The sequence below is a fragment of the Cavia porcellus genome, unplaced genomic scaffold, assembly GCF_034190915.1.
Source record: "Cavia porcellus strain 051 isolate PalLab524CR breed Dunkin Hartley unplaced genomic scaffold, mCavPor4.1 scaffold_18, whole genome shotgun sequence".
Classification (NCBI taxonomy): Eukaryota; Metazoa; Chordata; class Mammalia; order Rodentia; family Caviidae; genus Cavia; species Cavia porcellus.
Genome location: NW_026947501.1, coordinates 54336149 through 54363101, shown reverse-complemented (window position 1 = coordinate 54363101; position 26953 = coordinate 54336149). Strand labels below are relative to the sequence as shown.

The following is a 26953-nucleotide window of genomic DNA, read 5'->3' as shown; positions in this document are numbered from 1 at the left end:
ACTCTCAGCTCTGAAGTATTTCACTTACAACAACTTACCACAGGCACAAAGGTCCAAGTCTGAATTCATTTTATTAGTTTCTTCATGGTTTTATTAATAAATATTGGAAGGCTTTTTTTTCACTATTTCAGAAGTTATATGCATGCTGGACCTTGATGTAAAAAGAAACACATCGTGGAATTACATGAAATAAACATTGACAGCTCTGCTTTCCCGCCGTCAGCACTCTGGCGCTCAGAAGCAGTGATGTATCAGAGAACTTTCTACAGTGCAATTTCAAATGGGAAACTCTCATTTCAGGTCCTGAGCAACATTCATACTGTCCGAGCCACGTGGCAACCTAAAAAGCCCAAAACATGGGCATTTTCTCCCCAGGTAGGTAATCTCTGAGTGAAGAGAAGAAAAAAATGAATTTTTTTTTTAACCTATTAAGTTGCTGCAGTTAAGATCTAAGGTGAGGCTGTAACTGTGACGGACTCGGCACAGGATGCAAGGGCCCAGATTTAAATCTTTAAATTCCTTAGTGTGTTCCTAGATTTTAAAAAAGTCACTCATATTCCTGACGCACCCATGTTATGTTTCCTATGAATCACCTTGTTCAATGGATGTCAATTTTAGAAACTACCCATTTGATGAAACATGAAAACAAGAAGATAACATTTAGAAAGCAGGGTGTTTTTTCAAAAATGAACGCTTCCCCTGTGCTCCTGAGGTTGTGTTTTCCCAGATAACATCAAAGGTGACGCCCGAGGACTGTCCCTACACCCTGGGGACTGTCACTGCCCAGTGAGGGCTTCAAACCACTGACTCGGGGTTACGTGGACACCAGTGAATCGAGGGTGTCTTTATGTTCTTTATCCAGCATTAATTGCATGTAGCATACTTGGTTTCCACCACTGTGGTTTCGTTACTCTAGTATTTTATTTCCCTACAATTAACTTGTTTATGTTACTGCACCCTGAAAACCCTTCATTGAGCTTCCTCTTATTGCATCAAAAGAGTTAGAGTGAGATCTGGGAGAGTTAGGGGGAGGTCTGAGAAAGGTCACCTCACTGCGTGTGCGTGTCCCCACTCATCCCCCAAACTAGTGCAGGTGCAGGGCGACCTCGAGAGCTCCCTGCTCCCAGGGAGAAACCGCCAGCCTGTGGCACAGCCCTGCACGAGTGTGCAGTGGTGTCTGCGTGTGTGAAGTGCAAGGGTGGGGTGTGAGGTGCTAACACTTTCCTGGATTATAAAGATGAGCCATTGGGAGGACGTGTAAGTATACAACCCGTTGCCGAATCCAGTTAAGCATCTGCCAGGTGCCAGGCATCCACCCTGGACATGTGGGAACTTGCAGGATAATGGAGAAGAAACTCGTGAGTGATAGCAGCTCCCTCCATCCATGGTGCCCAGCCATGTGCCAGGCCCTGGGTGAGATGTCTTGCTGCAGCCTTGGAGGCTCCCTGGGTGTGGGCACTGTGGAAATAAATCTTCACTCGGGCTGATGGGGTTCTGAGTGCTTTGGGAGCCCAAGGAGGTGAGGCTAATTCTAGCCTGATCCCCAGGGAAGGTATCGTGGAAGAGAAAGCAGACGTAAAGGACGGGTAGGACTACTGAGGCAAGAAGGGGGATTTGGTTATTTAGGAGAGAGGAGAGATGAGCAAGAGGGAAAGAACATTCACAGGACGGGCGGCAGGCGCGCTGAGCGAGCATGTATTGGTCTTTCGGGTTAGATCCATTTAAGCAGCAGAGCAGTGGCTAGGCACACACCTTAGGTAAGCACCTCACACAAACTGTGCACTGGAACCTGCGGACAGCGCTTGTCTCACAGTGCAAAAGCAGGTGACAGTAATGCCTTGAAATAAGTGTTTTTATTTCAAATCTTTGTTACAGATGATAAGCCCAGTACATCTGCTTTTTATTTTCCTTAAAAGACCTTTATCATACTGCAGGGGCATAAACCGTTCACAGATGGTCCAAGGAGCTAAACTCCTCCCCACTTCTTCTTCCCGGTGACTTTGGTTTCTCTGTCATGCAGGTCACTGGCATCTTGCCCTGCTTGCTCAGTGGGGACTGTTTCATCAGGTCCAATTCTTCATCTCCCGACCTCGGAATCCTGTTTGAACTTGGAATTTCCTATATTCGCAACGTACGTCAACTGAAACATAAGGTTTTCTAATGTCTCCATTAAAAGGGAAGTGTCCGAAATATGTCTGTATTTACAGGTAAAATACAGGAAGGCTTCTGTGTAGTAGAATTTTAATCCCTTGTGGAATGAGATTGATAGTGATTCTCATTTTTTAGATAATGCTACAATGGTATTTAAAATAGTATTTAAATTGACATTAAAAGCCAGGCATGGTGGCATATGACTAACCCCAGCACTCAGGAAGCTGAGGCAGGAGGATTGCTGCAAGTTTGAGGCCAACCTGGGCTAAAAAGTGAATTCAAAGTCAGCTGGAACTGCATCTCAAAAGTCTGTCGTAAAAAACCAATAATAACATAATAATAATAAGTAACTTGGCCCCAGTAACCAGAGTCATCACAGAGAGGTTACATCAGTGGTCCTATATTGCCACTGCTGTTCTTTAAGACAGACTGAGGCATGTGCTTTGCAGATAGGTAGGATGGTGAGGGGAGGAGCAGGTCCCCAAGCAAGCCCTGGTGGCCTCTGTCAATTGACAGTGAAGATAAACTTCGGAGCAAAACTTTGGAGCTCCTTGAGTGACCCCTGCTGCATTCCACCAGGCAGTGAAACCCCGTCTCATGATCCCAAGTGGTATCAGTGTGATTTGAGATCAGTTTACAAAGTTCACAGCACTCAAGATCTGAGAGCAGTCATGGCCACCTTGTCAGATTTAAGGAATTTTCAAGAGCAAGGATTTTCAGCGAAACACGGTTGTCACTTGAAGTAGCGACAGTTTGTTAGTTTGCGAAGGAAGCGGGCATCTGTTAGGTCTCATTGTATTTTCTGGGAAAGAGCTGCTCCTGTAGTGGGGGTGAATGCGCGTTTTGTTCTCTCTGGGCTGCAGACACAGAGTCACATACTTGTTTTGCTCCCTAGTCTACCGGTGACCGAGGAGAGTTAAGCTGTGGCTGGGCGTTTCTGAAGCTGTTCGATGCCAGCGGCGCTCCTATTCCGGCCAGGTAAGCGGGCTGGGCGTTCCCTACTGCTGGGCCATTTTGCACGAGTTCATCTTTTAGGCTCTGGGTAGCTCAGATTGGTTCTGGTAGCTCTTCAACAAGTTGAGTGTTGTCTGATGCTGCACAGAGACAGCTTGCAGACTTTCGTCCCAGGCAGGAAAAAATGATGTGTGGAGTCAGTGTTTTAAGAGCTGTTTGCACTGGCTGGCTGCTGAGTGATTTCCCGTGTCCTGGCACATTTCCCTGTGCTGCGAGCAAAGCCTGATTCTCTTCAAAGAGTGGGGAGCTGAGCCAGGGTCCCCAAGTCCTGTGACCTCTGCCTCCCTCCTGAAGGTGGAACGTGGAAACTGTAGTGGGAATCTGTAAACAGATTTAAACCTTAGGAGCAAAAAGGCAGACAGGAAGCAGATTTTTGCGATAAGAACCCTATAGCCCCTAATGCAAAAAGAGCTCTTGAAAATTAATAAGACAGAGATCATCTGAATTTCTAAATGGGAGAAAATTCAGCTCTAAGTCTAGGCTATAAAGCGAAATTCACAGCAGAGATGCAAATGGGCAGGCAGGGAGCTGCATGGTGATCAGGATCCCAAGCTTAGAATTATAAAGTCCCAAGCAGGCAGTCGTGAGTTCGATCCCCGGTACCGATAAAAAGGAAAAAGACAAAAAAAAAAAAAAAAAAAAAAAAAGAATTATAAAGTCCGAGGCTGTGGTCTGTAACATCTCAAGGCCAGAGGTAAAGTCCTGATTACCTCCTTTCTTGGCGTCACCCCCGTGCATGGGTGGGAGGGCTCCCCCAGTAACAGGAGTGGGTATAGAAACCCAAGCTTTCTTGTGGTGTGTTTAGAAAACATGCTCAGGGGTGGGGTGCAGTCCTTAATGAAGGAAATAAAGAAAATATGTCTCCATCTTTCTACAAGTCAGGTGACAGGTGTTTTTTAAGCAAGAAGCAAGGTAGAGCTCTGTGTATTAATACAGAGACGCTTCCAGTGTATAGCAGACAAAATGTAAGACACAGACCAGTCTGAATACCGTGACCCCACCCCTCTTTAATTGTTCATTGAAAACTATTTGTTTGCTTCTGTGGGCAGATGCAGGTAACCTGGATCAGAATGGGGACCCTGGCGTGGTAGGGGTAAAGGGGCCTTTTAACTTCCTTCCTGCACTCAGGTGGTGTCTGCTTCAGAACAGACGCACGCAGAGCTGCAGGAGTAGCTCCTGGTCGTCTTTCCATGAAGCCCTGCTTTTGATCCCCAGGACCGAGGTGTGGGGGAAACATGTATCAGCTTGTTTTCGTTTGCATAGAAAAAGAGCATCTGGGAATTTAGCTCAGTGGCACAAGCACCAGCCTGGCAAGCGCAGGGTTGTGAATTCAATTCCTGGTACCAAAAAGAAAAGAAAAAAGAGCAAATGATGTGTCAGCATAGGAAGGAAAGATGGGGAGGAGTTTCTTTGCCTTCCAAATGTTTTACACTATACACGTCACTTTCCTATTTTAAAAAGAATTGAAATTCATAATGACTTTGTTTCCAATAATGATTCAATTCATTTGAAAATACATTCAAAGCAGTTATTGTCATTAAAGTCAAATAATGTCAATTAATCTTTCTCATTTTCATGTAAACAAAAAACCCCATATTCTCAATAGTTTGTGCTGAGAGTCTGTTGACCAAGATGGCACCTACTAGGGACCCAGAGCTGTCTCCCTTCTGTCACAGATTATAGACATAATAATAACCAATGTTATGTCTGTAAATAACTTTGTGCTCAAATGTACTTTACTGCTGACTCCAGTGTTCACCGAATGCCTACGAGACATACCCACCCAAGCAAGTTTTTCTATTCTAGAACTTACGAGCTCCTCCTGAACGGCGGGACCCCCTATGAGAAAGGCGTGGAAGTGGACCCTTCCGTGTCCAGGAGAGGTACGGCTCTTAGGTGTTGCTTTCCTTCCCTTAACGCCCAACACGGTCACGTGAGAAGGCAGCTCGCACGGTGTTCTTCACTTGCATTTGTGCTCTTAGAAACAGGTCAGGCTAAGCCAGAGCCCGCCTGAGGCAACGTCAAAGCGCATAAACAAGGAACGGTGATGTGCATGGCTCACTGTCCTGCAAAAAGTTGAGCGCCTTTTACCTGGCCTTCGGCCCGGCAGTGTGCTGGGAGTTGGGAGGCGGAGGGTGAGACACCCTAGTCTTCGTTTGGTGGTCAGAGCATCCTCCCTGCCGCTGTCCCCACAGCCCTGGCATCCCAGCTTCTTGGAACAGGAAGGAGCTTGGAGTCTGAGATGCAGCTGGTTCTACCTAGGGCCGGATGTGCTCTTCAAACTCCCCTTCTCCGCTGCTTAAGCAGGCAGCGGTGATACCATCTGGGGCCTGTCTGTGTCCATCAGGATTCGCATCACCCTTTGTCCCTCGGCTCTCTGAGAACACTCGGGACTCCTGCCTGTTGCACACTTGGTACACGGATGGCACATTTTCACCGAACACTTGGTCTACTGTACTCATTCCCAAACACTTCACATTTTTAGTTTTATCTTTGATTTTTTTTTCAGCACACAGCAGTGTTTTCCATCAGATGCTGACCATGCGAAGGCAGCCTCAACTTCTGGTGAAACTGAGGTCTCTGAACCAAAGATCGAGAAACATCCTGAGGTTGGTCCCTGCTCGCCTTTCCCATGTGCTCGGGCGCCTTTGCAGGGCGCCGCTGCTTCGGCTTCTCCTCCTGCTTACTCGGCCAAGTCTTTCTCAGTGGTTTTGTCCCCCATTAATTCTTCTGCCTAAGATCAGTAGGGAGCTGAACATAGAGGTGCACACCTGTGATTAAAGAAAATCTCCGGGAGTTTGAGGCCAATGTGGGCTTCATAGTGACTTCAAAACCAGCCTGTATCTCACGGGGAAACCCTGTCTCCAAAAACCCAAACACCCCAACCCCATCAGTAAGGAAGCAGGATAGTAACACTGTGTACACTCACTCACAGTCCTGTTTACCAATAAGCCCAAGTGATAGGCTTCGCTATAGATAATTCAGCCACTTTTGAATAAATGGGGCTTACCAATCTCTAATCCTGTCTTCAGGGAACCTTTTCTTGTCAGATGTACTGAGGTTTAATTTACATACAGCAAATTTACCCTTTTTAGTGGGTGGGGTCTTGGAGTTTTGACAGGTGTGCACAATCATGTAAAAACAGCCACCAGGATACAGAATGTTTTCCTTACTCTAAAAGCTGAATTCAGGTCTATAGTCAGCTCCCAGCGCCCAGCCTCACACCTGTTTTCTTCCCTACTAGCTTTGCCTTTTCTGGATCTCATAAATGGAACTGTACAGTAGCGGCCTTTGAATCTGGCTTCTTTCTCTCAGCACGGCGCCTTGGAGATTAACCCAGGCTGCTGCGTGTATTCGATTGTTCCTTTTCTTTCTAGGCAGTATCACATTTTATGAATGTAACACAGTTTGTTTATCATTCTCTAGGTTGCTAGATTGTGTCTAGTTTGGGTAATTATGAATAAGGGCCCCTAAACACATGCATACAAGATTTTTCTTCACCCAGCTTAGGTTTTAACCCCAGGCCTTCACACTGACCTGCATCCCTGCCCTTTTTAAAAAATCTTTAATGTTGAGATTTTTGAGACAGGGCCTCACAAAGTCACCAGTTCCCTAGGCTGGGCTCAAGCTTGTGACCCTTTGGCTTCAGCCTCCCAGGGTGCTGGTGTGATGGGGCAGTATACCACCGTGCCCAGCTCGCCCACAGGTTTCCCAGTGTGGACATCTGCCTCCATCTCTTGTGGGTAGAAATAACCTAGGAATGGGACTGCTGGCTCGTCTGGTTTTAGTTTAACTTTATAAGAAGCTGCCAAACTGTTTTCCAAAATTACTGTACCATTTACCCTCTCCCTAACAGGGTGTGAATTTCACTTTCTCTGTATTTTTTTTTCCCCCCTCATCAGGCTGGCCTTGAGGTCATTTTATAGCGCAGGCTGGTCGCAAATTTGAGGTCTGAGATTACAGGTGTGTGCCACCACCCCCGGTGTATACTATATTCTTTTTTTTTTTTCTTTAGCTTTTTATCGGTACCGTGTATCGAACTCACAACTGCCTGCTTACAAGGCAGGTGCTTATGCTGCTGAGCTAAATCCCCAGCCCCTCGTATACCATATTCTTGACAGCACTTTGTATTGACAGTTTTTTCTGTCCTGGCCATTTTAAAAAGCCAGTAGTGGTTTCCATGGTGTTTTTAACTTGTGTTTTGTGCAAGAAGCATTTATACTAGTGGAATCTCAGATCTACTAATTTTTCACTCAGTGTCCTTAGACTTTTAACCATTTCTCAGCCTTTTAAATAGACCAATAAGACCGTGCCATCTAAAACCAGACAGTTCTCACTCTGCACCTGGGGTGCCTTATCTCTTTTGTTGCCTCCACATTTTATGTTATTGACATTAAAATTTATGACTTTTAACTTTGTGTATATGTTAAAAATTATCGCAGCTATTTATTTTAAATGTTTTCATTTTTACGCTAGAATTAAAAGCGATTTGTATGCCACCCTTTACAATATTAAGACTAGTCTGAAAAAGCAGACGTACCAGCATAGACCCCTTACCACTGGAACAAGAGTGACTGGAAAGGAAGCATATAAACCCCGGGCTTCGTGTTGATTGTGCTTGGCACACAGTGGAGCACATAGCGCCAACCATTAGCATCCGCCATTGGAGTAATGATGTAGATTCAACGCCAAGGAGACAGTGCTGTAAAGACTGCTTGGATGAAGATGTGGTTTTCAGCAGGGAAGGTCCGGGGAGGAGCAGAAGCAGACTTTGCAGGATGGCAGGAAGGTGGCCATGGGAGAGGAAAGGAGCTTCTCACAGAGGACACGGGCACCCGGGGGACAGGGCGAGGTGAGCACAGTGTGGGGCAGAGCCCATCCAGGGGGCTGTGCTCCCAGGACAGCTCCTTACTGCAGATTTCCAAGAAGCTGGGGGAGAGGGATTGGGGTGCCCCCGAGGGGTTTGCTTTGCTCATTCCGGATCCCGAGGTTAAATACCCCTTGCTCTGACCTCAGACCGAGGTGCATCTTATAATTACCCTACTCACAGTTCAGTCTTTCAACAACCGTTGATGGTGCGCTCCTAGGTATTACTCACTCTCTTGGGTTTTTTCTTTCTTTCTTGGATGTTCTTAGAGCCTGTAAATTCCCCTTTTTGGCAGTCTTTCCATGGAAAACTTCTTTTTCGTGATGCAGACCCAGCACAGTAGCGGTCTCTGTAAGTGAACAGCCTCATCCCGCTCGACCTCACTCTTGCACTGCTCCAGCTGGTAGGCAGGGCTCTGAGAGCCGGGCACTGCCAGCGCGTCTGGCACGCACAGCTCTCGATGCTGTGCCTCTGGCTCTGCATTCCGGTTTTCAGATGCGTCTTCCCATTCTGAGATCAAGTCGGGCTGCACAGCGCAGAGGTCAGGAGAGCAGCTGGGAACACTCCCATGTGCTGGGCCTGACTGAAGGGTCCTGCAGCCTTGTCCCCCAGAACTCAGGGACAGAAGCACATGTGTGATGACAGCACATGGTAGGCACCCAAGAAAGTGTTTGTGAAGCAATTTCCAAGTAGGGCTCCTTCTCCCGGCCTGTCTCTTGCGTGCTCTTCTCTTTTCCCATGGTCATGAGCACTGCTCCATGCTGCCTGGTCCTGAAAGGCACAGCCTGGGGCTCTTACAGACAGGCTAAGGTCCCCTGCTGGCGTGACCCAGGCACAGCCCACCCTCTCAGAGAAACCAGGCCAGGACATGGTGAGATCCGGTGGGGCAGACCAAGGGTGCAGAGCCCTGGTGGAGTATGCATCAGGCCCCTTTCCCCTGGCCCCCTGATGCCCAGCTCTCGGTGGCCCTCACAGCCAACAGTATCACACGCATGGGTCCTTTGGCCTGCAGACCTGTGACAATGCAAACAAGCCGGGCAGGCCAGCCAGTCTCTTCCAACAGGAAAGCGCACCCGGCTCGCCTTCAAGCCCTTCAGGGAGTCAGTTGTGATCATGGTGACCCTGACTCTTTGACCAGAAGCAGATAGATGCTTCCGCTTCACCAAAACTTGTCTTTCTAATTTTGGAGCTGCTTTCCAAAGGGGTTTAACCTGGTGTGATTTGACCAAGGCCTGCTCCTAAGCCCCGGTTAAGGGAAAGGTCCAAATTTAGACTCTGAGTTCTGAGCGCCAGGAGACACCAGGCTGTAAAGTAGATTGTATGGATCTCCATGTGAATTTGCTGTGAATTTATTTTGCTTGTCTTTTCGATCCATTCCATATTCTCTTTTTTTCTAAACTGAATTGAATATTACAATTGAATAAAGTAGGACTGTTACTTGACTGAAGCCCACTCATCACATCTGTTCCCCTCCTGCCAGCAGCACTTGCACTGGCAGAGACATAGCTTTTTACTTCTTCAACTCAGCTAACTGTTTGTCGCCCAGAACTTTCTGGTCACCTCGGGTGTGGAAAAACCAGAGGTTTCTCTGAAGAAAATCTTTAAAAAGTGAAGCCACACTGTCTCATGTGGGAAGGTTTCAGAAGGAAAGGAGGGCCCACACGGTGCCCACACTGGTGCCTGGCAGACAGATGGAGAAAGGCGAGGACAGAGCCGGAGGAAGGAAGGAAGGCTCCTCCCTTCCCCTGGCAAAGGCCCCTGCTGTTCCTCAGCATGAGCCCTGAGTCTGGGCGTGCACAGGAACACTGCTTGGGTGGGCTGGGGACCAGAGCCAGAGCCAGAGCCAGACAACCCTCCTCAGAAGTCTCAGGAAGAACACCAACAGTGCCTGGTGGTGGCTTCCAGGCAGCTCGGCTGCTCCCCTGTAGTCAGTCTTTGAAATCTCAGTTGGAATTTGGGGAGCACTGGAAAAATGATTTCTGGCTCTGTGTGCCCACTAGTATATATGATATGAATGTGGTAAGAGAACCTGTATTGTAATTTTTTAGTGTTTCTAGAAACTCAGGGAGTGGTGGGGGATGCTCAGCCTAAACTCCAGGCACTGACTACCTGAGGACCCTATCCCTTCTGCACCAGCATAGTGTCGTTTTCTGTCTGTTCCCCTGTGATCAGCTACAGGACCGAACATTGCCTTTCTCATATTTTTTTCCTTCTAAACTTTTCTAGAAATTAAAGATTGACTTATAAAAATTTAAGTCTTATTGATGACTTTATGAGTGTCCTTCATCTAGAATGTCTTATAGAAAGCATATAGTTGCATTTTATATTTTAAATCTATTCTTCCAACTTTTATCTTTCGATTGGGGTTTTAATCCATTTACACTTAAAGAAATTGCCGATAGGAAAGACCTGACTTGTGGCATTTTGTTTCTTGTTTTCCTTGACATTGTGTCACTTTTTGTGTCTTTCGTTTCCTCCCTGTTGCTTTCCTTTGTGCTTGACCTTTCACGGAGACACATTTTTACCCCGTTTCATTTCCTCTGTGTATGTTCTATAGACATTTTCTTTGTGGTTGCCATGGGGATTCCGTCACACATCCCAAAACTGTAGCACTCTAACCTGGTAACACCTTCAGTTGTGCGCGGTTTCCTGCCCTGCAGCCCTGTCTATGCAGACGCTGCTTTAGGCATTTAATCCTTTTATTCAGGGGAACTGTGGATCATGCTCCTCACATTCCACACACAAGGAAATTAAAGTACAGGGAGAGTGAGCCCTAAGGAGTCCACAGCCTCACAGCCAAGTCGGGATCCGCCCCGGGCCATTCACACCCTGGGCCTGTCACACCCTGTGGCACCCGCCCTGAAACTGTGGCTCTGGGATTTCCGCATCAGTCAGGCGTGGCAGCCACTTGCCTTTGTTCAAGTGGGTGGCTCACTGGGCACTCGCTGTCTGACACAAGTACTCCAGGGCTTTTCTTTTTCTTTGCCATTTGCCAGGGGTGTCTGCTAAAATGGAAACACAAGGGTTACAGCACGGCGGAGGCTGGAAGTACACACCTCAAATGTGTATCGGAAGCTTACTGTGGCCACTTGGTAGAAATTCTCCTTTCGGTTCTTAAAATGTTTCCCAATACCGTGCAGGAAAAGCCCTGCGGGCAGCCTGGAGGGACGGCTTGCTAAATGCATTTTTCCCTTCCGCGACAGCTTCCTGCCGGAAACCTTGGTTGGAAGTATGTGCTGCTCCCACCTGCTGGTATTTTATCGGCAGATTCTTGGAGATGCACTGCTGAAAGACAGGACGAACTCACAGAACGCTGGTAAGGAGTCCTCACGCTTCTTCATTCACTGGTGCTCTATGCCTGCATGGATGTAACCTTGGTTTCTAAGTGGGACATTTGGAATAAAATACGGGGGTGGCATCAATGTCAGTACGCCCGATGCAAAGCTTGGACATTTGGAACCTCAAATACATGCTCAGTTCTTTCAGATACACTCTTTTGCATTTTTAAATATGGAAGCTTGAAATTGAAATCTGTCTCTGAATATCTTTCCCCCTCCCTGCACTTGGCATGCAAGTTGTCATTTGGGGAAAAAACAAAATCCTCAAATAACTGATTCTTAGAGCATGAAATATAGGAGTCATTGGATTAGTTTAAAATCAGTGATTTGGCCAGGTACATGCCTGTGACTCCAGCACTCGAGAGGCTGAGGCAGGAGGATTGCTGTGAATTCAAGGCCAGCGTGGCTACATAGTGAGGTCCTGTCTCGAAACAAAATAATCAGTGAATCAAGATAAAGAATATTCTAATTGTTTATGTACTGTTTTTATTCTTGAAACTTCTTTTGAATTTGGAAATTATTCCAAGTCAAAAGTTGAATGATTATTTAGGAAACCAACAAGCTACTTGTAAGGAGAAATGCATGTGTCAGAAGAATAGCCCTCAGAGAGGAAAACAGCTTAGCTTCATTGACTGGGGTTTGAACTGAGTAAATCATCGATCTGACATGTGCGGTCTGCTGCATGCCAGACATTATGTAGGCCCAGGATGAATGAGACAGGCAGGGTCGTCCCCACCCTGGTGGGACGACAGGCCTCAGACACAGTCACATGACTAAGCTGTCCATCCTCTGAATGAGAGCTCAGCAGGAAGATGCTCAGAGGGGGAGAGTGATCGCTAGGAGGCCTGAATTAACTGTGAGGAAATGCTGCACTGAGCAAGGACTATTGAAGAGAGCTCAGAAGGGAGTTCGACCCCTGGGGGTTGGGGAGGAGCTTTCTGGATAGAGGAGCTGGTCTGAGCACCCAGGCAAGAACCTGTGCTCACGTTGGAGGGATAGAACTGAAGGCCGCCAGGATGGACAGGGCCAAGGGGGGCTGGGCTGTGATGAGCTGGCAGCGTGCACAGGTGATGTCTGGGCCAGTCTTGCCACCTGCACCACCAAGTAGCAGTGGAACTCAGAGTCAGAACGCACAGAGATTTCTCAAAGAATAGTCATAGTTCCAGGGGGAGCCAGTGAAGCCTTTTAACTCACACTCACCTTTGAGTTTATTTTAATGACTTTAGAAAAGCTTCATGAGTGACATTACTTCCTAAAGGGGATGAGGGGTGCTATTTTTTTCTCTCAGTAAAGAGAGAGTGGCTCAAGACAGATGGCTTTGTTTGCAGTCGGTCAGCAGAACAAGCTTAGCAGGATCTAAAGAAAGGATTCTCTAAGGACATTGGTGTTGTCAAATGTATCACCCTTGCTATTTGAGAAGTACCTACTATAGTCTGAATGTCTGCTCCGAAATCCAGGCTTTGCTCTTGTGATAGTGTCAAGAGGAGAGGATTTTGAGAGGTGATTAGACCAAGAGTGCTCCTCTCTCATGAGTGGCCTCAGGTGACCTTACAGAAGGGTGTGACCATGGACAGGGATCTTTCTTGCTTATCTTTCTGCCTTCTGTGACAAGGACACAATGTCATTCTCTCCAAAGGGCCAGCATCTTGGTTACTTTTCTCTTGTTTCTAAGACAAAATACTTGATGCTCAAAATGAAGGAAGGAAAGGTTTATTTAACTTAGACTTTGGAGGTTTCAATCCATACTGGCTGCAAGGCAGAGTGGCATGGCAAAGGGGAACCATTCTGCAAACCACAGGCCAGAAAGGGCAAAAAAGGAAAAAGCACCTCTCCTTACCTCCCTTATATTGTTAGCTGGCTCTGCTCCTGGGCAGGTGCAGCACTCACACCACCAATCCCAGCACTAGACAACAAACCAATCACAAACGCTAGACTCAGCCACCTTCATGCCTACAGGTGGCTTTGGGGGGACATTTAAATACAAACCACACTGGCCAGTAAGACAGCCCTCACCAGATACTAAATGCTTAACTGGTGCCTTAATCTTGGGGCCCCGGGTGTCCAGAGCTGTGTGATGTAAATCCCCATTGTTTGTGAAGCAATACCAGGTCCAGGTGCTCTGGCATAGAGGTACCAGTGAACCCACAAATGCCCGCTGCTGTGTCTTGTACTACATCTTCTGTGCCGTTATTCATGATAAAGTATCAGTGTTCCCCACACAATATCTGGTCACGTGACCAGACTCTCCTGTTCTTAATGATAGAACTGTGGGGGAGGACCGGCGGTGGCTGAAAAGATAAGTATGAAATATAAATGACCTTTATTTTGAGAATGCAGAGAGAGACACCCTGATCCCCCAGGGCGTGGCATCTCCGCCCCAGGGTCGGCGATCTCTCCATGGAACATGTGGAGTGAGGCACATAAGTAGCCTCAGTTTGGGATGGAAGCTAAGGGGGGCATTAGGGAAGCACAGGTAGCCCGTTGGTCCTAGGTTTGGCACCATAGGTAAATCCCCAGGGGTGGGAAGATGGCATCACAGGTAAATTCCTAGGGGCGGGGGAGATAGGAGCTTCCTGGTTCCCGTTGAGGCTTTCCTGGCTACAGAGTCCTGTCTGGGCCAAAACCCTTTCATTGAATTCTTTCCTGGTGCACCTGTACAAGGTATAGGGAGGGGCAGAAGTGGAGGTTAAAGTGTATAGAAGGTGTTATCAAGAAATCATTTGGTACCGTGATTTTAATGTGAATGAATATGCGTGTGTGTGGTGCAGTCAGGTACAGTGAATGCAGTTCACGTAAGCTTCTCCTCTTGTGTCTTTCAGATCTCATCAGTCACCCAATGCTGGCCTCCTTCCCCCAGCTCCTGGAGCAGCCTGAAGTGATGGACGCGCTAAGGGTGGGTAGCGCCCTCCATGCTGCAAACCAGCTGGATCTGTGGCTGACACACCGTGGTAATGGGTTCAGACTCCTGCCCTAGGCCGTTTTCCTCCCGCAGGAGGATGGTGTCTCCCCGTCCCCTCCACTACCTACCTGACTCAGCTTCACTCTTTCCAGTGTTAGGACAAATGTCACTTCCCAACAAGCAGGTGGAGTCTGCTGTGTGCACATTGCACCCTCTTGCCTGTTTGTTCCTTGATTTGTGGTAGCCTGTGATGGTGTCCTAAGAGCAAAAATTCTGAAGGGTTTGGTTGAGGAATCAACTGCGTTTTCAGGGAAGAGCCAGGACATGCGTATCGTTTTTAATTTGACACGCCATCTAATGTCTGAAATAGCACTGATATTAGGTGGAGCCATACGAAATCTCTCATTCTCAGCCACGTTTAACTGTTTCACATGGCTCAGCCTAAAATATCAGAGTCAATAAATACTAGCAGTCCTGTGTTCATGTGAGACCCGTGCATTGGTAATGCGGCAGTGTGACAGGGAAGTGTCATCCTGGGCCTTGAAGATTTAAAATAGGCAGCGAATGTGGGTCGGGGCCCTGCTGCCTTAAAGAAGATAAAGGGCTGGGGCCACAGAGGACTTTCAACCTGCCGAGGGGTGAAGACCCTGCAGGTGAGTGGTCAGCAGGAACAGACCGTTTGGGGCAGGAGGGAATTGAGAGTGCTGGTGAGGGAGCATGGCGGATCTTGGGGTCTTTATGTGGAAGGTGATGAGGTGGCCTGGGGCCAGGTAACCTGGAAGAGTCTGCTGCAGCCTGACCCACTGGCAGTGCAGTGGGGTGGAAGAGCTCTGCCGCTGAGGGGGTTTGGGCGGGCCTGACAGAAATGGAAGGGCTCTGTCTTCAGAGATTTACACTAGACCTTGAATGTGATTCATGCACTGGCTTGGCTGAGGCAGGGGGCGTGCACAGTTCCAGAGACGTTTAGGGAAAGAAAGAAGAGTTAAGAAAGTGTTCATAGTATATGATAGTCTACGATTTTAAATGGGTTCGCGTGGAACTGTAGTTAGATAATGCAGTGTTGGTCTTATTTCCCCTCTAAAATCATTTGTGTCATCATGGTCATTCATTTTCAGAACATAAGTGCATTCATTCATTCAGCAAAGATTTCAGAGTACAAGGGGCCATTAAAATGTACAGCACATGTTTGCTTTTTTAAAAAATCTATTCCAGTGAAAGACGCATTGTCATTAAGCCCCCCGCAACAGTCCCCTCCTTGCTGCAGACACGCTCAGCCCATCCCTCTCGCCACTTTCTGAAGCAGTTCTGGAAGTCATCCTCCATGGCTCTATGGGGCGTGATCAGAAGCACAGTGAATGCTGCTGCCACGTGCCATCCGGTGGAAAGGCAGCTCACAGTGTCCTCAGCCACCCTTTCCACCGGATCTGACCCTGTGTGACCTCTGGCTCTTCCCCAAAGTCAAAATGACCATGAAAGGTAAATGTTTTGAGTAGATTTAGGACCTCAAGGCAGCCAGCAGCACCATTGAAGCCCTGGAAGAGGACTCAGAACTGTCTCAGATGGTGGTCAGAAAGGTGGGATAAATACGTCCAAAGTGAAAGGGAGGATTGTGAGGGGTATGGAGAACAATGTGTCTTTTACTGTAATAATTTTTTTAAAATTTAAGCACTCACCGTGTCTTTCAGTCACACCTGGTATTTCTCTAGATGTGCACCAGGCAGATTCAGGATGCGACATTCAGAAAGAACCCGAATGCTAAGTTGGTCTAAAATCTGCCTGTCTTCCATGAGAAGGTGGCTCAGAGCTCAGCAGGGGCCACACCAGAGCTGCACTGTCAGCCAACTCTGCGTGTGCCCAGTTGCACCAAGATACACCACGGCTGGTCAAGAAAGCTCAGGCCCAGCCTGGACAGCTTAGCAGTGCAGGAGGACCCTGGCTCCAAAGAACATGAATACAGAAGAGCCGAGGATGTGGCTCAGTGTAATGGCCCTGGCAGCCCCTTGTATTGGAAAGGAAAAAGAAGAAAAGACATAAACTAGGGGCTGGGGATTTAGCTCAGCGGCATAAGCGCCTGCCTTGCAAGCAGGCAGTCGTGAGTTTGATCCCTGGTACTGATAAAAAGGAAAAAGACCAAAAATAAAAGATATAAACTCATTCAAATCTCTTTATTAAATGAAAAAAATTCATTTGAGATCTTTGCCTATGAGATCTAGACAAAGAAAGGTATCAGCGATCACCTCTGATCCTGGGTTATTTTATCTGTATTTTCTTAAGTTACCTGTATAACAAATAATGAAAATTAGTAACAAGAGTAGTTAGCCCTACACTCCTGAGCCTGTCCCTCGAGGCCAACTGTGTGACTCAGGATAAGCTCAGGGGGACTGCGTGGCCAGTGCAGTCCCATCCAGCTTGACTCAGTGGGATACTTGCTCCACAGCCCCCCAAGGGTGCAGGCTGGGGGAAGCCCCACCACCTTACAGCACCCTGGGAAGTGAGTAGCTGCAGGAAAAGAGAGTGGAGGGCTGTCCTTGGGGTTTCTGCTGCCCTTGCCTGAGGAACCCGGGCCACTTGTCACAGGGCATTGACAAGGAAGAGGCCCACTCCACTTCCCTGGTTGGGAGCTGTGAGGTAGGGGCTGTGTTTGTTCCAGAAGGGAAGAGGTGAGCCACACATGGTTTCTGTCTCCGCCAACTCAGTCTTGGCAAAGCATCCCACCGCCTGCTGGTGACCCAGTGAACAATAGCATGGAAGCCCCACACTTATCAACAGGAGGCCATGTTTCCATACAAGAAGTCTGAATCCCCTGAGTGACTTATCTGTATAGCTCCTGAAATCCACACTGAAGTGTGTGGACCTGCTGGTATGCACTTAGCCAAGTTCACTTTGTGGTGGGCATTTTAAAAATAATTACGGCACCTGGCCCATTTCATGAGGCACTCAGGCTTCCTAAGGGTCCTCTGCAAGCTCCTGAGCACTTACAGCCCAGTGGTGCTAGGGTGGGTGCCACATCCCCAAGGGGGTAACCAGGAGCCCTCTGGGACCTGCCAGCCTCCAGTGAAAAAGGGCCCTTTGGCGCCCCCTTCCTTCCGTGGGGAATGTCTTCCTTGGCCCAGTGCTTTCAGGTTACCCAGGAAATCAGGTGCCAACAGGAAGACTCCCACAAACACACACAACCCAGGCCCTGGGCTGGGCAGCCTGGCCACATTCCACCCAGACCCAGGTCTGCTCTGTGAAAGGCTTCAGTTCCTGTTTCTGTGGGATCAGCTGAACTCTGGGTGTTCATTTCTCTCAAGAAGCTCTTGTGACGTCTTGTGGACAGATTGGAATTATTTACTTACAAAACCACTTCAGTCTGTCTGACCCCAGCCGGTATCATCATCGCAGCAGGCAGGATTGCTAGGAGCTCGGCATTTGGTGGTGGTGTCTGCTCTCATTGATAGCTTACCTGAGAAGCTATTTAGAAACCTAATTCTGTTTCATTGTCCTGCTGTGTCTGCACACCGACTCTTCTTTTTTTCCCTCTGATCCAATACTGGGGATTGAACCCAGAACCTTCACACTGAGCTACATCCCAATCCCTCTTCTCCTTTCTTTTCTTCTCTTTTTTTGAAGACAGGGTCTTGCTAAGTCATTAAGTTGCACAGGCTGGGCTTGAACTTACTCTCCTCCATCTGTCTCAGCTTTCTAGAGAACTGGGATTACGGACACTTTTTTAAAAATTAGTTCTGACTTAAAAATGGGCATGGTGGCACGTGCCTGTAATCCCAGTATTTGGGAGGCTGAAGCAGAAGGATCATAACAAGTAGAACTACACAGTTCAAGGCCAGCCTAGGCTACATAACAGCCCTGTCTCAACAACACAACACAAAACAAAAAACACAGGTATCTTTCATGGACATGTCCAGTCAGTCCTGTTCCACACTCTTAGCAGTGGACACCTAATGACAGAGTCACTTCTGGCGTGTGTAGATTCCGAGTGGCATTTCTAGCCCTGCTCATAAGCTTATTACACCATAAAGTGGCACAAGTGTTGCAAGGATTTGTGAATACTCAAACTAATATATTTCTGTTGGCTTTTGTAGAGTTCATGGGCTGAGAAAGAAAGCACACTGAAAAGATCAGAGAAGGTAATACGATTTTTCATGTGGGACTTTCTGTAGTGCTATGGTTGCGTGCATGTTCTTTAGCTAAAAAGTCATAGCCCCGCTTACTCAGGTAGCTGTGCTATTTCGGTTTCAAAGACATATTCTAAGAAGGGTGTGCATGGCCTCCAGAATGTCATTTCAGGTCACTGAGGTTTATTTAAATGAAGGGGGAATTTCTAAACCAGAGTCTCCAGCTGGCTATCCCATATCCCTGATTTCAAAAAAAATTTTCCCTCCAGCTGCCAACAACTAAATCACATGGGGACAAGGAAAGATGAGTTTGGCCTGGGCTGTGTCCCATACTCACAAGTGCCTGGGTCCGCTCGTGTCACTTAGAAGAACTGTGATTATCACAGAAGTCGCATGGATCTGTGAGCAGCGGTTCAACTGCGCTGACCCAAGATCAGCAGGCGACTTCTGTAAAGGGCCGGGTGGTAAATATTTCACCCTGCGGGCCACACATCTGGCGACAAGCACTGTCCTCTGCCGCCAGGATACAAGTGACTGAGGCTGGCCTGGGACCTCTGAGGCCCTGTGTACACACAGACGCATTTCCCCGTGGTCCTGTTTGCCATTTCCTGATCTAAAGTGCTGGTTATCTGAAGTGTTGATCTAAGTAAGGGTTGTGGGAGAACAAGCAAACCGAAAACTCTGACTGCTGGGGGTGCTATATCCCATAGACTTATTTACACAGCATATAAATATACCACAGACTTATTTATACAGCTTACTTGGGCTTCCCTTTGCTATATGACCTTTCCCACAGCTGGCACACGACCTTTGCTAAAAGGCAGGCTGCAGTACCTCAGTGTTGTCAGGGCAGTGTTTGTGTGGAGAGCGCTGCATACGGATTGCTCTGCCCTCGGCCATTGTGCCCCTTGTGCCCCGGCCATGGCCTGATGGCCTCGGGGCTGGGTGGATCCTCTTGATACAGGGAGGCTCTGGTGCCCTCTGGACCACAGGACCCCCGCTTCCCAGCCCAGGCACTGCTAGAATTCTACCAAATCCTTACCTCCTGGATCTCCTTTCTCTGGACCCCATGTGTACATCTGTCCCTCCCTTACAGAAGCCAGACAGTTGTATCTGCTATGCTGTCACTGGGCTAAGTAGACACAGCTGACCTTGCTCTGCGTCTTAGCAGAACCACACATTTGTCACCAGCGTTAGATGGCAATGCCGTGGTCTCCTGAGAGTGTGTGACACTCAAGGAGACACTGGGAGACTGTCTCAGGGAACCCCCCGGCTGTGCTCTGGGGTGGCTTTTTAGCTGTCAGGCACAAAGGGCACCTCTCCCATGGCGCCTTGCAGGTGGCTTTTAACTAACAAGGGTCAGAATCTCCTGCTTAAGTATAATGATGTGTTCCACCCACGGTTACTCTTGCTGGCTGCCGCTGTTTCCCCAGAGGGACAGAGAGCTCCTGAAGGCCAGCTTCCTCCTGGTCTACCACGACCGTGTGCTCCCGCTGCTGCACTCCACGCTGCTGCCCCCCTTCCGGTGGGCCGAAGAGGAGACCCAGGCTGCGCGGTGGAAAATCATCGCTGACTTCCTCAAGCAAACCCAGGAGAACCAGGGTGCCCTGCAGGCCCTGCTGTCCAAGGACGGAGTCCATGAGCCTTTCGACCTCTCGGAGCAGGCCTACGACTTCCTGGGTGCGGGCAGGAGGAGTGATCCACGGGGAGGCCTCTCACCAAGTGGCAGAACCCAGAGTGACCCATTCTGACTGGGACCTGCTCTTTTTCTGTACAGATGGTATTTTTAAAGATATATTTATCTAATAATATGAATGCTTTTAAAAAATAAAATCAATTTTATAAGGAATACTGTTATACTTCAATTTGAAGATAACTTTCAAAAACCAACTACTTAAGTTTTAAGTTGATAGTACAGATTTCTACATAAGCCAGATCTTATGAAAAGCCAAGTTTATGTTTATTCAGAAACAACCCACAAAATAGAAGATATTTCCAAATCACATATCTGACAAGAATTTCATAGCCAATATATATAAATTTACAAGTTTTACTAGCAAAATTGATCTCGTCTGTTAATCACTCAATTCAGTTTGATATTTAAATATGATTTACCCCTAATTAGCCATTTTTTCCTTTTAAAATCAATATGTGTGTTCTGTCAAAAAGAAATCAAGGGGCTGGGAATACAGCTCAGAGGCATAAGCACCTGCCTGGCAAGTGAAAGGTCTTGAGTTCAATTCCCAGTGCCAAAGAAAAAGAAAAAAAAGAAATCAAGCCTGGAGAGTGGGATTATCTCACCCTTCCAGAGTAGAGATGAGCTAATCGGGTCTTTCTCCATTCAGATAAACCTGTGGCTGCTGGCAGAAGTCCAGCCTTGCTGTTGTAATTAATGGTAGCAGCTGATGAGTGGAACCAGCCGGCATTGATGGAGTGCCTTTTGTGCGACTGGCACTGTTCTGGCTGGCTCAGTGGTCTTCACCACCACTGCAGCAGGAAGACCTGGTTTTCTCCATGTTACTGCTGTTACTGCTGTGCCCAGGCCAGCACATGAGATCCTCGCCTGAGATCAGAGCTAGTGGGTAGCACGGCTGATGCACACTGAAGACCGGGTGTCATTTTCTATTCATGAGATGCAAGCATTTAAGAACTGTGTGCAAATAAAATCTGAGGACACTATTTGAAGAAAAGTATGACAGGTTGGTTGGGAAAGGGTGTAACCTCAACTCTTAGAACCATTAGAGATTTTTTACAGCATTCTGCTATAAAAGAGGCAGGTATGTTTAGAGATCTGTCAGGTTGTTAAATTTCTGTACCACATCCTAATTAATTTAACGCTTAACCTAAACTTGGGCCTTGTATGAGTCCATTTGCTACCACTATGACAGGATACCTAAGCAGGGTCACTTACAGAGAAAACAGGTGTTTACCTCACAGCCATGGAGTTTCAGGGAGCGGCACAGTATCCGCTGGGCTCTGGCAAAGGCCACTAGAGTTCACGGCAGGCAGGATGGCAACCCACAGAGCAGGGAGGGCACTTGTCCCCAACTTGCTCTGCCCTGCCAAGAGCTGCCCCCATGGGACCTGCCTTCATCCCTGCTGGGGGCAGCACCCCAAGATCCAACCAACTGCCCTAACCCTCCCTCCCCCACCTCTTAAGGGTCCTGGCAGCTCCTCACATCACCACACAGGGGACCAAGCTTCCAACACAGGAGGTTTGGGGACACACCTAAATTCTACCCTCAAGCCACGCAGTCCTTAGTCTTGGAAATTGGCATGGCATGGAGGGTCACCGGCCACAGCAGTGATCATCAGAACCTGGCCTTGGAAAAGAGGCTTCACAATGTCTCTGAGAGTGCGTTTGGGGAGACCCCCTCCCTCCACCCTCCCGTCTTCCCTCAGTGACAGGTGAGGTGCTGATGATGCCCAAGACACCTTTGCCATCACCACATAGCCCCCTGGGGTACCTCTAGATGACAGCCTCCTGTCCCCAGGACCATGCCCTCCACAGAAGCAGGGACTTGTTCCTACACTGTTGCTGAGTGGCTGTCTCGTCATCCCCAAGGCCCTCTCCGGAAGGAACGGGAGGCTGTGTGAACCCCCCCCCCCCCCCCGTGACTCATTTCTCTGCAGAACCTTTATTTCCTAGGTTCTGCCTTTCTGTTTTTAACCACTGACCATGCTGGTGGATTCCTTTCCCAGGATGGAGTCAGAGAGGACGAACTGGCCTGAGGGTGTGTTTCCAGACTCATCCAGGCTGCTCTGAAGATGTGTCATGCGCCTGGACAATGTCATAGTTTCTGACACATGAGAAAAGTACAGGGACTGGAGAGAAAACAGCTTCAGTGTCGCTGAGGCCAAAATCTGAGGGTTGTGGCATGTTAGTCTGAGTAGAGGGGACAGATGTCTCTGCCACCGATTGACCACCTTCTCTTCAACCAGTGGAATCTTGGTGGGATTTAAAAAAAAAAAAATGAAACCTCTTTTTCAAATGCTCCTCTTTAGCTTCCAAAACAGGAAGGGGCTGTCAAGGAGCCAGAAACATCCTGAAAACCAGTCCTGGCACTTTGGTGTCAATGAGCCAGGCTAGGCCACCCTGAGCTGACCTGAGAGCTGGGCGGGTGAATAGCAATGGGGTGACCTGCGGCCCATGCTGATGACGCGCCTGCAGTGACTGTCACTGTGGCCTGCCCTGGGGCTGGGACTCCCTAATGCAGGACCGTGGCAAGGGGTGGGGCAGGACCTGTTCCTCCCCAGCCTCGAGACCTCTTGGCACCAGCCGAGTGTTTCTCATCAGATCCACTGCAGGTGAAATTCCTCGCAGTTCCCGAGCCTGGTGCTCAGCGTGATGAGGGGTGGCAGCCCAAGAGGAGGACGATTTCAGAGCTCTGTGATTTTGTGGTCTCATGTGTGAGGTCAGAACAGCCCAAATGGAACCAGCGCCATCAGTGACAGCTGGCAGTGGAGAGTGGGCTCAGTAGCAGCTGGGAAGCCTATCTGTTCAGTGAAGAGCTGGAGGTGTTATCTGCCAGCAGAGGGCTTTGTCACTGTGCAGGGCAGTCAGGTGGCTCGAAGACCCCTGCATCTCTGCGTCCTGCCATTACATTCAAGTTCCAACAGTGCCACGGCCAGGGAATGGGTAGCACTGTGGCAACACAGAGCAGAAGTGTGCCAGTGTTCTTCCTACCCAGACACGTCCTCTGTGGACTGAATCCCCAGCTGCCCCTGGGGACCTGTGGATTCAGACACATTTTTAGATGAATCCCCACATCCTCCTGGGAAACTCAAGAATGAGCAACTCAAATCCAGACCTGCCATCTGAAGGCCGGGGATCTGAACACAGCAGCCAGATGGACTTCGTGGGGCAAGGCTGAGGACAGGGCGATGTGGCCTGGACCAAGGTGCAGTAGGACGTGGTGGCATTGGGTGTCTGAAAAGCAGATTGGACCTTCACCTGCCCATTTATGTCAGCTTTGCCAGCAATAAGTAAATTGGCAGACCTTTGTCCTCTCACGGAGGCCAAAATGGGGAAACACACACACACACACACACACACACACGCACGCACGCACGCATATACACACAATGCACACGGCTCCTGCTTTCTGAGCTCTTCGCCCACAGAGTCCCTCTTCTCTCCTGGCAGCTGTCGTCTTTGGAGCCTGAAGCTCATGCACACCCTAGCTGTGATAAACACTACAAACACCACGTCACTCAGCCTCTCCTGAGTGCACCCTGCTACACTCGCCTACCCCATCTGACAGTTGGGTGAATTTGATCTGTGAGACAGCAGCAGGCTAGAGCCAGGGAGACATGGAGAGGGAGAGCTTGTCCTGCTCCTTAGCAGGGGAGCCAGGGTCGGGGACGTCTGGGGCCCCTACGGACCGACCTTCATGTCCTTCTCTACCTGCAACTTCCCCACCTTGGGAGCACATTTGAGTCAGCAGACCGAGTCTCACGCAGAGCCAGCATTACCTCTGGATTTCTCACTGACCCAAAGCAATGAATTCTCTCCCTGTCACAGCGGATCAGAAGGGATTTTCTGACACATTCGATGGAAGTAATCCCCGTTACAGATAGTGCTGTCTGCTCTTCCCCCAGGTATCTCTGGCTTTCTCTGGGCCTGACCCTTTGGTACCAGGCAACCTGGAGATTGCTTCTGAGCGATGTGTAGAGCCGTGTGTTGACGGGGCAAGAGTTTGAGGAAGAGGAGTCAAAAAGAGACAGGCGGCTGTCTCCAGAGCCCTGAAGACTGGGAGGGGAGACTGAATCACTCCGAACCTCTACAGAGCATGCTCAGTGGGCCAGGCAGCCCTAAAGGTGGTGCGATGTCCTGGTTCCCCACAGGCACAAAGCTGCTGCTCCCCTGAAGCTCACATCCTAGAGAGGTGCGCAGATGGGGAGACAGAAAATTGGCAAATGAGTGGGTGACAAGAAAAGTACTTGCACAGAATCACAAGCTGGAGTGGTTTCTGCTCTAGTCAAGTACAGAAGGCTACTATGTCTCCCGGTGTCATTACCTAACTTACCCTAAAGCTGACTGTGCTAATACCCAGGGATTTCAGAACTGAGCTATGGAGCTCCAGTTTGGCCTTCAGTCCAAGACAGCAGTGCAGAGCCTCACAAATGGAAGTGATCTTGAAGCCACAGCTGAGAGGAGAGAGACAAACCTGCAGCCTGGCCCCCAGCAAGCAGGCCTCCTGCTAAAGCAAGTGAAAAATCAGTATTCAAATAGGATTTGAACAAGAATCCTGTCCCATGACACATTATTTGTTAAGGTCTGGATACAAGCCAAAGTTACTGAATCTTTTGGAGCTGAACGAGAATCTCAGTATCTCCAAAGGGAAAAGACAAAAAGAAAATCAAGAGGTAGCAGCTCCAAGAGGATACAACAGTTGATATTGAGACACAAAAGCAGCTATTATAGGCAGCTCCAGAAAAGAAAGGGCAAACTCCTGAGCGATGAACAGAGAGACAGACCACCTCGGAGCGGGAGCAGACGAATCACACGCAGAGCCAAGCTGAGATTTTAGAGGCAGGAAATGTGTAACAGCCAAAATGACAGTACAGATCTGGCTCAGCCGCACGGCTCTGCCTGGCAAGCACAGGGTCCTGGTTCGATCCCCGTACCAAGCAAATAAAAAAATAACCGAAATGACAAAATCCAGTGGCAAACCCAATACCTCAGTAGACTCAATAACAATGTAAATGGCAGATCAATATAAACGGCCCAGTCTGAACAACAGAAAGGAAAGAGATTTAAACAATGAAGAAACGAGCTCAGGACTCTGTGGTACAATACTAAGGAGCTAACGTTCCTGTCAGGAAGGAGGAAAGAGTACAGTTAGAGAACATTTTGGTCAGAAATAAATGGTTAAAACTCCCCATGTTTGGTGAAAGACACAGGTGAAGATTCAAAAAGCTCAGTTACCAAACAAGATAAGGTCAGGAATTGTCATAACCAAACTACTAAAGCTAAAGACAGAGAGAGAACTTTTGGTGTGGTGTGGTGTGTGGTGTGTGTGTGTGTGGTTACTGGAGACTGAACCCAGGGCCTTCACACTGAGCTATAGCCCAGCCTTTTAAAATTTTTTTTTAATCTAAACACAGGGCCTCGAAACACCAGGCATGGTGGCGAATGCCTCTAATCTCAGCACTTGGGAGGCTGACCCAGGAGGATCTCTGGTGAGTTTAAAGCCAGTCTGATCTACAAAGTGAGCTCAAGGCCAGCCTGAAGGTTGCATTTTAAAAAATAAAAAAAATAAATAACTAAACAAATAAAGACAGGGTTTCACTAAGTCACTAAGTTGTCAACACCAGGCTCAGATTTAATGACCTTCCTGCTTTAGCCTTCCTGAGTGTTGGGGTTACAGACATACCCCGCCACGCCCAGCTCTGACTGCAGATTTCTCATCAGAAATCATGAAGTGGAACGATATTTTTAAAGTGCTACAAGAAAAAAAATAAAGCCCAGCCAAAAATTCCATCTTCCATAAAGGTATTGTTTAGGAATAAAGGTGAATGAAAGATGTCCTCAGGTGGAGAAAAACTGAAGGACGTCATTGCCAGCAAAGTGACTCAAACAGCAATCCCATAGGACGCTCCTGGGCAGAGGGAAATACACTGGAAGGAAGCCGGGGGCATTGCTGTGACAGGGGAGTGCTCTGTGGATCACTACACCAGACTTCTCCGTCCGAAGTTCCCTCCTAAGTACAAGGGTTGAGAGTGAAAACTGTGGCATTTCTGAGGACCTTTTGATTTGTGTACCTCTGACATGATGACAAATGCATTAACAGGCGCTGGCATGGGGTTAAGATCTTTATGCTCAACTCAAAGTGGCAAATACCAACTCTGGGTAGCCTGGAAAGTTCTCAGAACCAGCCTGGCATCTAGCAAGAGCTGCCTGAGGATTGCCAAAGAAACCACCTTAAACGCGGGTTGGCGTTTCTGTCAAAGGCGGGCCTCGGCAGTGCGGTGCATGTGGAGTGACACGCATGTCCCCTGCATGTTGTGAGACTGCACGATTAGCGTGCTATTGTGGCAGAGGCTGAGATTTAGTCTTTGTTTTTCCATAGCCAAACGCTGAATGAAAGAGGATTTGAATGGAACGATAAAAATGGCCAAAACACCCAAAAGAACTCAGGAAAGGGGGCTGGGGGTTTAGCTCAGTGGCATAAGTGCCTGCCTTGCAAACAGGCAGTCGTGAGTTTGATCCCCGGTACCGATAAAAACGAAAAAGACCAGAAAAAAAAAAAGAACCCAGGAAAGGCACTATAGACTAAATACAAATGCATAAAAAATAAAATGGTAGATGTACTCAAATAATATCAGTAATACTAAATGTAAGTGGTCTAAAGTCATCGATGAGAGGTAGCAAACTTTAGAACTACAGCAGAGCCATAAAAACTCATAAACACAGCTGGGCAGGGTGCCGCACTCCTGTAATTCCAGCACTGGGGAGGCTGAGGTGGGAGGACAGCTGTGAGGTCAAGGCCAGCCTGAACTGCATAGTGGACTCTGTCTCCAAAAAAAAAAAAGTCATAATTTTAAAGGTAAACGAAAAAGATAG

General features: G+C 48.2%; 1 protein-coding gene across 1 annotated transcript; it reads left to right on the top strand.

Annotated features, from left to right (window-relative positions):
- Positions 1-214: 214 nt before the first annotated feature.
- Positions 215-20233, top strand: LOC100716054 (nephrocystin-1-like). The gene is made up of 9 exons (XM_003465032.5): positions 215-375; positions 2021-2131; positions 3047-3129; positions 4972-5048; positions 5675-5774; positions 11236-11348; positions 14190-14263; positions 18352-18396; positions 19818-20233. Exons 1-9 carry the CDS (start codon positions 247-249, stop codon positions 20133-20135), a joined length of 1050 nt encoding a protein of 349 aa, XP_003465080.3. The 5' UTR covers positions 215-246; the 3' UTR covers positions 20136-20233.
- Positions 20234-26953: the final 6720 nt, after the last annotated feature.

Coding starts and splice junctions, on each gene's coding strand:
- LOC100716054 (XM_003465032.5), top strand. CDS start 247: ATGTATCAGAGAACTTTCTACAGTGCAATTTCAAATGGGAAACTCTCA. Junction 2,132..3,046: donor GAATTTCCTATATTCGCAAC/GTACGTCAACTG, acceptor TTTGCTCCCTAG/TCTACCGGTGACCGAGGAGA. Junction 11,349..14,189: donor GACGAACTCACAGAACGCTG/GTAAGGAGTCCT, acceptor TGTGTCTTTCAG/ATCTCATCAGTCACCCAATG.